A 10168-nucleotide genomic window follows, 5' to 3' on the forward strand; every position below is an offset into this window, starting at 1 on the left:
CGAGCACATTCATTTTTAAGAACCTCAACAGATTCTATAGCACCATTTGCAGTTAATTCGATCCCCAATTTGGTGGCAATATCTCGTCATGAGCGCAAAACTGATTCTTCGTGCCTCTCATCACAAAACTGTTGCCATAATCCAATTAACTTTTTCATTCCCACTCCCTTTGGCTTAAACTTTAAAGATGACCTTGCTGCCCCCGTATCAGCTAAGAAAACTACGTCCTCTTTGTAAGGTCCCACCTTTAAATTTATCAAGGGTTCCTGGTGGGTCCCCGGGGGCAGGAACTCCTGACACATCAAGGTTCATAAACGGCACTGCCTTTACTTCCTTTTTCGGATCTCTCTTAAGTGACCTGTCTTTCCACAGTAATAACATCCCGCCTGTGGGGATTTCCACTTTGATCCTTGTTTCTGTTTACCAGACCCCTTACCATCTCCTCCCCGATCCCTTCTCCTCCCTTTATTTCCAAATGCTGTCCGCCACCATTTTGGTTTCCTTCTCCTTTTAGTTTTGTCCTTTTCTTTATTACCTCATCAACCGTGGCTTATCATTACTCATGCCTTCTGTTTCTGCTTCTCATGTTACGTTGCCAGATCAATTGCTGAGCCCATTTAACCAACTGAACCACTTTAGGGCAACCTCATGGTCATTCCTCATCACCCAATGTTTTGTTTAGACCTTGATTTTTAAAGAAATATTGCAATATTTCATGCTCCCTGTAATCTCAAATATAATTTGTCAATTTATGCTTGTCTAACTTTAAAGCCTGCTCCTAAATATACATTTAGGAATCTTACTTGTAAATTCACTATAATTACCGGTTTTAGTCCCTTGATTTAAATCCAAAATCAGTTTTCTTAAGTAGTCCTGACCAGTCATTGCTCAATTACAATGCTATAGATTGTTAAAAAAAGTTCTAATGCATGAATAATGGCCGAATCCAAGGTCACTGATTTTAACCATAGGATATTTTTTTTGATTTATTACAATCTAATGTTGTACTGAAACTTCAACTGTCCTCCATAAATCGCTTTTATGTAAGGATAAAAGAGATTAGCTAGAAACTGAGAGTAAGGCAGTTATGACCTGTAAAAAGAGCAGGAGTTAACATTTTATTTCATAATCCGTAAAATTCTTAACCTTAAAAGAAATCATGTTAAAATTTCCATAATAGAAATCAGATTCAAAACAGTCCCGACTCTCAAGCTCCAGGGAACATTCATTCACCAACAAACAAATGTGCATTCAGACTGAATCACAAAGGGTTAAACTCTCTACTTGCTGTACAGCTCTTTTTTCTCTCTCTCTCTCTCTCTCTCTCTCTCTCTCTCACCATTTACAGTTCTTTTTCTCTCTCTCTCTCTCTCTCTCTCTCTCTCACACACACACATACACAGACACCATGTCTCACAGACACTTTGAGTTTCCAGCAACAACTCCTCTAGCTTTTGAATATTTTTCTGGATGTCTGGCCATAAGTTAGTTACGAAGTGCACCCTCAGTAGCCCTTCAGCTACTAGCCCTTCTGACACGAAGCATAATCTGATTCCTCCTGATTGTAAAGCTGTTTTTAATTGACATTTTATCATTTTTGTATTCTTTCCTCACGTCCGAGGATTGTACTTCCAGTCTCGTAACATTTTTCCTAAAGGACTGTCCGTTGGAATGCGGTCCTCAGACATCCCTTTACTTTCTCCTGACACACTTACATCACTAATATTATTCCCAATTTCAATACTCGGCCATTTCTTTATGTAATTTAGTTAACCTTACTGAGGTTCGGTGTCACCTTCTTCAGCACCCACTTCAGGGTCCTGACCTTCGCGTGGGGGATTTCCCCTCTTAAGAACCGGTCTCAAGCTGGGAGGTTGAATCAGGAAGAAACCTCACTCTTCAAATTAAATACCTTAATTTATGTGTTGCCAATTCCCCGTACGTTTCGTACGTGCCTGACCACCTAAGTTAATACTTAAAGGTCCCTTTTCATACCTTGGTCTGTGCACAAGAGTTACCTGATCGAATTCGCGTGTCCTTATCCCGCGGCAATACCCGGTCGCCTACCCGACCGAACTTTCTGCTGCGTGTCAGCGCGCCCTGTTCTGCGGGCAATACCTGGCAACCAGTACCGTTGCCAACCCCGGTCGCTTACCCGACCGAACTTCCTGCACATGTTTGTGCGCCCTGTCCTGCAGCAATTTCCCGGATATATCCACCTGGCAACCGTGACAACTGCTACCTACCCTGGTTGATCGGGTTCGCCTAATCCGGTCGCCCAGAACCCTGGTTCCCCGGATCCCTGGATATATCCAACTGGCACCGGATAAGTGGACACATCCACAAATACCGCTGCCAACCCCGGTCACCGGTTACCCTGATATATCCAACTGGCAGCAAATAATACTACCTACCCCGGTCACCGGCTACATGGACACACCCGGATGTATCCACCTGGCAGCAACTACCGCTACCAACCCCGGTCGACCAGAACTCCGATTCCCCAGATCCCCGGATATATCCACCTGGCAGCAACTACCGTTGCCAGCCACCTGGATATATCCACCTAGCAACAGTATCAATGGCTACCCACCCTGGCTGACTGGATTAGCCTATTCCAGTCACCAGTACCCCGGTTCCCCGAACCGGGGAATGACAGCAAATCTGAATATATCTGAATGACAGCAAATACCGCTGCCTAACCCGGTCGCCTGGTTAAATCTTTTAAGACCTTTCTTACCCGGGTCTTGTATACACAAGAGTCACCCGAACGGACCCGCCGCGTCTCAACCTGTCTTGTTTCCAGGGTCTCTCAGTCCGGATCACGCTCGCCCAAAGCCGCTGCGGCAAAGAGGGAAACTAAAGATCGCTGAAATCAGCGAGGTGCACCTTCTTAGTTTTCCCAACAATTGCCGAGGAACCGGAGAATGCGATCCCAGGACAAGCACCCAAATCTGTTAGAAACAAAATTTAGATGAGACCACCAAAACTGGAAACAAGATAATTTATTACGAACTTGCAAGCACGGGCCTCAATTGCATAAACAAATGAAGCAAATTAGAATTTAGGTTAGTGTCCAATTATACCCTTTGAGCTGAGTGAGGTCATCTCTCCAGACTCCTAATTACCCATTCTCTCTTACTATTTCACCTCTACCCATCTATGCTCCACGCCCATTGCCCCTTTCTTTCCAAGTTGGCAATTTCCCCCTTGCACGTGCTGTCATAAGGCTAAACTCTTATCTCGATGTTCCCCTTTGTAACTTCTTCCATTATCCATAGGTACATTCCATTCTTGTACATACATCTTAACAATGTATCTTTTTCGTGCTTCGCTTATGTTTCAGTAATCTTAGCTTTTTGCTGAAACTGCTGTTTTAAACATTATGGTAAAAGGAATTATTTTATTTAATAAATCTACATTAAAGTTAGTACTTAATTATCCATAATTATGCACTGAAAAGTAGAGATACTCTTCCCTAAATACCTGCAGGGTTAATAGTTCTCTTGCTGTACCCCTTTCCTGTTTGCTTTCTCTACATCTGCAAAAACAACACTTTACCCCATTTCTAACAGAAGTAATTCACCTCCTGACTCCTCAAGCCTTAATAACTATCTACAATATGCAAGTCAGGGGTATGATGGGATACTCCCCCTTGCCTGGCTGAGTGCAAGTCCAACAACACTCAAACAGCTTGACACCAAGCAGGACAAAACAGTCCGCTTGATTGGCACTACATCCACAAGCATCCACTCCTTCCATCCAGCAACAAGGGCTTATGTCCAAAACATTGATTCTCCTGGTCCTTGAATGCTGCCTGACCGGCTGTGCTTTTCCATCACCACACTGTCAACACTTTGCTATAGCAATGCATCCCATCCTCAGGCTACACTGCAGAAATTCACTAAAGATCCTCAGACAGCACCTTCCAAACTCCTGACCACTTCCATCTCGAAGGACAAGAACAGCAGACTCATGGGAAGTCCATCCGTTGCAAGTTCTGCTTGGAGCTGTGAAATGGTTTTGAAGAGGGGAATAGCATCAGATTCCATACAAATGCTTGATGCTATGCAGTGCACAGGAGCAACAGGTTAATCCACTTGTAAGACTGTCTATTTGAAACCAGAATAACAGGGAACAGGACTGTGAATCTGCAGGGTGCATTCCTTGGGACAGGAGCCATTAGGTGTGGTTGGAAGAGACAGGAGCATTTGCAAGAGATGAAAATGCTCTTGGATGTGTCTAGCACCTTCTGATTCCTATTTTCATCAAAGCTGACTTCAGCCTGTGCACAATACATACAACCCAACAACTGGACAGAAAAATGACTTTCAAGTTGTGACCAATGAAAGTTGGATCATAAAGTGGAAATGTGGGCTTAACTTGGACAGGTTGATGCACACTTGATGGGCAGAAGGACCTCTTCTGTGCTGAATGCATCCATGATTCAAAAACTGTGACTCTCTGTTTACTGAAGTTACTTGTATTATGAGGAATGTTGGGCCCCTTTGCCTCTTTATGAACTATTGTCAACTCAATAACTAGACCATACCTGATTGAAAACTAATCCTTGGAATTAGAGACATCCTGGACAAGCGAATTAAGTATACATGGGTTATTCCACTCTGGATTAGGGGAAAACCTACCACTGAGGCTCCATTGCAGAAGGAAATTTACCAGTAACCAACGTCCACCTTCTTCATTAAGAAGGTGGTTTGGCTATGGAGGATCTTGAGCAAGTCCTGAGATGCTTTCAGGAATTAGGAATTAAGCAAAATACGTGCAAGTCTCGCAGTGCACTGTACAAGATTTGAAGAGATCTAGCCAAATTGTATCGGTTTTGTTCCCAGTTCTGGCTGCCTCACTTTTGGAAACATTGCAGACATAGCAGTAATCATTAAAACATAAATGGTCAGGATGACAAACTTCATTAATGCAGATAGATCAGAGAAGGTAAGATTGTTCTTCTTGGAGGAAAGATGTTAAGGAGCAGAGTTGATAACGTGTTCAAAATCATGAGGGATCAGACAGAGTAGATCTGGAGAATGTGTTTTCTTGATGGAGGATGGATTAAGAGGAAGTGGTCACACACTGAAGATGATTTGAAAGAAGCAATTGAGACATGAGGAAATTCTTATTCATGCAGCCAGTGATTGGGATGTGGCATCAATGGTTTGACACTGTCGTGGAGGCAGGTTGAATCAAGTCATTCTGTTAGGAAGTCGATTATTCCCTGAATACACTTCTTTAAGGGGAGAAGGAGGAGAATGACACCAGATGTAGGAATCCTTCAGCACGCCAGCACTGACATGATGGGCCACATGGATGTATCATTGGGAGAGGTGGACACACTGCATAAAATGATTCTCTTTAGATAGCCCTGTTCCTCACCAGGCGATATAGACTTTGCACAGTAACACTAACTAGAGTCCAGTGGCTTCTTGGAAGGGGTATTAAAGGACATATGTCAATCACAGTGAGACTCCACATTGTCGAGATTGATGCAAGATGTAGAGTTTGACTTCTTACCAAGTGACTTGCTCCCTTGTACATCTACACAGGCTCCCAATCTACAATGAAAAACAGTGTTAACCTCTGACAGTGTAAACACAAATTGCACACTGGAAACTATTCAACATGCACAGTTCACTGGCAAATGCCCACACAGCGGACAGGGAAAACTGTAGCACACTCACATAGTCCATACTGGGAGGACCAGGCACTGGAGATGTGAACATGCTGTTCAGAATGTGAATCTGCGCAAGGAGAGACACATTATGGTATCTGGACTTTAGGGGTTAAGGTATGATGGAGATTATACAAATTGCACCTCTTAGCTATAAATTTTGAAGGATAAAGGGTAACCTGATCACTGTTGTCATAATATTAACTGGTAGATCAAGGTAAGATTGTTCAATTGTTTGGAGATTCTAGAGAATTTAGTTTGAGAATTAGGCTCAGGACTGTTCAGGGGAGACGTTAGGAAGCACTTCCCCACACCAAGAGTTGTAGATGTTTGAAACAGTGGATGTTAATTTCACATCTAAGGCACATAAACTTTTGTTCAGTCAAAGTATTAAGGGAGATGGGTCAAAGACAGGTATATAGAGTTCGGCTACAGAACATTCATAATCTCATTGAACGGTGGAACAGGCTTGAGGGACTGAATGGTTTCCTTATATTCCTATGCTCCTACATTCCTATCATTGCCACGCTGACTACCTAGTGATCGAGGTCTCACACACAATATAAGGAAGAATGTGTGCCACCCTGCACATCTTCATGGGGAGACACTGATATTGTCCAGTCAAATTCTTACAGCCAAGCCCCATCCTTCACTGGGACAGAGCCTTGTTCCACACAGAAACATGATTCAGGACTGTGTAACGCATATGTAACAAATGAGATCTTTGTGCAAGGCATTGTGCTGCAGGGTCCAACATGTCATTGCGGAAAACATAAAGAAATGTTCTTGGAACACATTTCTGACTGAATTCTCAACGGGAGGAAAATATTCTTTGCACAGGGTCACCTTATACACTGTCTGACTCATCAATGTGAGAGTCACTGACTGTATCTTTGGTTTGGCAAGGCTGACTCCTCAGTGGGAGTCACGTATTCTGTAATCTTGGAGTACCTCTTACAGAGGTAGACCTGAATATGAGGGACATACTCCTTAGTGGGCATGATTCTTATTGCATACATTACTGATTCGGACTCTGCAAATTGTGGAAACATCCTGGCACAGGGTAAACTTGTTATAGAACTCGTCACAACACCGAGAGGGGCACGTATTTTATGCAGCGACACACAGTCCACTGTCGAAGTCTTCTCATTGAGAGCTGGGTAAAGGTGAAGCCAGTTCATAGGACTGCTCTCTCATATTAGAGAGACGATTGTTGGTGGTTTAACCTGTGGGATCACACCACAGGAGAGGAGAGCGGTTGAGAAAAACAGTCCTTTATGGTAACCTCAGCCAATGCTGGAGTTGATGGAATGCACTGATACAGTTTTTAGGTGACTCAGCCAACTGGCAGAGACAGAGGAATTTTGCAGACAAAGTTACAAGCCAGAGTTGGCATAATGCCACGATCCGATTGATGATCACAGGCCTCCGTACAGTGAATACACTTTCCTGACTGTGGGGAGAGTTGGTCTTAGAATATGAAGTGGGATTGGATTCCAGTGTTTGAAATCACAGCTATCTCTATGATTTAACTGAGTTGAGAAGGAAGTTGAATGGATATTTTAGTGCATTCTTCATTTCCTCTCTGAATTTCGTTTGGGTTACTGCGTAAATACATGTGTTGGTGCAGGTGCTGAGAATCTGAAGCATTTCTCCAACAGATTCAAAGATGTTTTTTGTATGTGTTTGGGAGGAATGATAATGATCAGGAGCAATTCGCTGATAAAGATTAAACACAACATATATCATCCATAACAGTATGAAACTGCCAGATAAACTGAAGAGTAAAATGATGGATTTTCTCCGGTTCACTATCTCTGGGTCCTTGTGATTTCTTCTACTGCTGATACCCCGCAGTGCTGTGCGGACTCGACTGGTCACTAAAATATATCTGACTGTTAGAATGTTAAGCAGCAGAATCAGAACAAATGGGAGACATGGAGTTAAAATCAGGTGAAGCAGTTCATATCCAGCCCACAGTGGGGAAGTGTAGAAGCTTGGTTTTGAATCACAATACCAAGGAACATTATCAATGGTATATTCAGGTTCATATGTAAAATACCAAGGCATTGTCTCTAAACCGCTCAGCGCACTCACTATTCCTAGAACCACACCTGCTGTTTTCTGGGTGCAATATTTTGTTTTCAGCTTCTGACAACAAATGGCCACAAATCGATCGAAGGTAAAAGCGACTGTGAGCCAAACAGAGGCACCTGTAGTTGTAAACATCAGGGTGAGAATCAGGCTACACACTGGAGTAATGTCTAGGAATGAATCTGGAAAATAGTTTGGAATAGTCCAGTTCAATATAACATCAAAAATAACAACCAGAAGATCAGCCACTGCCATTCCCACGAGATAGTGAGTGATACATTTAGAGAGGCCACAGTTTCCTCGACTCAGGATGACAATTGCAACCAGGTTAACTGGAAGAGAAGGAAATAAATTCAATAAATTCAAGATTTAATAAATTTTCTAATAAATTCAGCAGTTTGATAGGGTTAAAGATGAAACCTTTAGCATTGTTGCCTCAACAAACAATGAAAACATGTTGAAAAACACAATCAGAAATTGGTGAAAAATTTACCAAGTCTGGCAACATCTGTGGAGAGGATGCTAAGTTGAAAAACAGTTATAAATGATTCATTGGCAAATCAATGGAGAAATTGCTTGAAGATCCACTAAAAGTGTCGAGTGAAGGTACTGCAGGAAAACTGGTTGATGAGCTTTGTTGAATGGAAATCTGATGTTTTAACATGTGATTTAAACTCTCGAATGATGCTGCAGGTGGATTAGGGTTTTGAGAAACACACATGCTTTGTTATTCTGGGTTAAGAGAGTTTCCAGAGGCTAAATAAAAACAGAAAAGGGAAATTGCTGAATTTGAAACAACCAGCCCAAAACTGCACCAGTAAGAGCAAATGTGAGGGAGAGAAAAAATGGTCTGGTGAAAGGCAAAAGTGGAAAACGTTCAAATTGAAGTAACAGTCCAACAGAAATTTTAATGCAGTTTTAAAGTTCTGCTGAGACTCCACTGTTTTGAGGCAATGTAGTCGAATACAACCACACTTTCTGTGCATTTACTACCTCTTTGGATACATCATGTGTTTGACCAGTTTGCACTGTACTGTCTTTTATGATTTAATTTTAAAAAATTAAAATTAAATTTTAATTAAATAAACAATTTCTTTGTTGAATGCATTGCTTTAAGTGAAGAATGTCCAAATAACATATTTAATACACAAGTAAAAGGAGCCTCACCCAAACTCTGCTCCTGATCATGAAAAACCATCCCAAATAAAATAAATCTCGAAAATTTTGAAAATCGCTTCTTTCTATCATGATTTCACTTTTCATTAATCATAATCATACTGGAAATGTTGCAATTTCAGTCGGTCATTATTTTGCTGTTGGTAATATTGCTCATCTCAGACCTGAAAGTAAAACCTTAACTTGATAGATCACATGATTTATATTTGAAGTTTTATTTACTGTGGTGGTTGGTTACAGAAAATTTGTTTTTGAGATTGCAGAATTCTTTACCAAAATAATGCATGTAGTAAACATATGTCCCAGATTCCTTTTCAGCTCTGAAAGCCGATATCTCTCAGGAATTGGGATATTTTACCAGTTAACAAACTTATTATCTTCTTGGATGAAACTGTCCTCCTGAACTGATATCATGTTTTGCTGAAATCAAACTACCAGAGACTCCAACTATTTCCTTTTATTCTGTTTGTTATAGAAAAGTAGAGTAGCCATAGAGCTATCAGATTATGAGTCTGCTCTCTCATTAGACAGAGAGATGACTGGTGGTGGTTTAACCAGAGGCCCACTACGCCTCAGTCGAACAGAGAGGTTGAGAAGGAATCTCAGATAGTGCAGAAATTGAACTCATGGTATTTGTATCACTCTGCATCGCAAACCAGGTATCCAGCCAACTGAGCTGACAAACCCCAAAGTCATAAACATCAATGCAGTAAATAGTTTGGCAATTAACTTCATTGTGTCTTGTGAGACACTCAGCCGAAGTCTTAATACTTTTGGGAAAAATATATTTATTTCACTTTTCCAAATGACATTCTGACCTTTAAAGAAAATGAACGTCTCAGAACAAGGCCAAAAGTTTATTGTGCTGTTACTTTAAATTCAAATTTCCCAATGACGCTTGCATTTTATAAACACTTAACGCAATTCTGTTGTACTATTAATCCTGCTAGAGCTCTTTCACTCCTTCTATCTGCTTTCCCGTCTACTCCTCCCTTACACTTAACCTGTTATAACTATTTCTTTGTTGCTCCTTGCTGTATCCGCTTCAACTGTTATTCAGTACTTCAAGCTGTCTTTATACAAATCCAAGTTATTGTTAATACCCTGTGTTTACATGTGTCCTCTAGCTCCGTGTTCACTGCTTCTATTCTCAGGGTCAGTTTGTTCAATGGTATAGCCTCTGTGAAATCTGAATGTTGCTACATATCACTC

General features: G+C 41.4%; 1 protein-coding gene across 1 annotated transcript in view; it reads left to right on the top strand.

The window, feature by feature from the left end:
* Nucleotides 1-2678, top strand: part of LOC122544226 (phospholipase A2 inhibitor 25 kDa subunit-like) — a 29323-nt gene extending 26645 nt beyond the window's left edge. The window contains exons 7-8 of the mRNA XM_043683303.1: nt 1354-1362; nt 2590-2678. Coding sequence (XP_043539238.1) covers nt 1354-1362; nt 2590-2678 — 98 coding nt within the window. The remainder of the gene's footprint in view (nt 1-1353; nt 1363-2589) is intronic.
* The last annotated feature ends 7490 nt before the right edge of the window (nt 2679-10168 follow it).

The sequence above is a fragment of the Chiloscyllium plagiosum genome, chromosome 47 (genome assembly GCF_004010195.1).
Source record: "Chiloscyllium plagiosum isolate BGI_BamShark_2017 chromosome 47, ASM401019v2, whole genome shotgun sequence".
Classification (NCBI taxonomy): Eukaryota; Metazoa; Chordata; class Chondrichthyes; order Orectolobiformes; family Hemiscylliidae; genus Chiloscyllium; species Chiloscyllium plagiosum.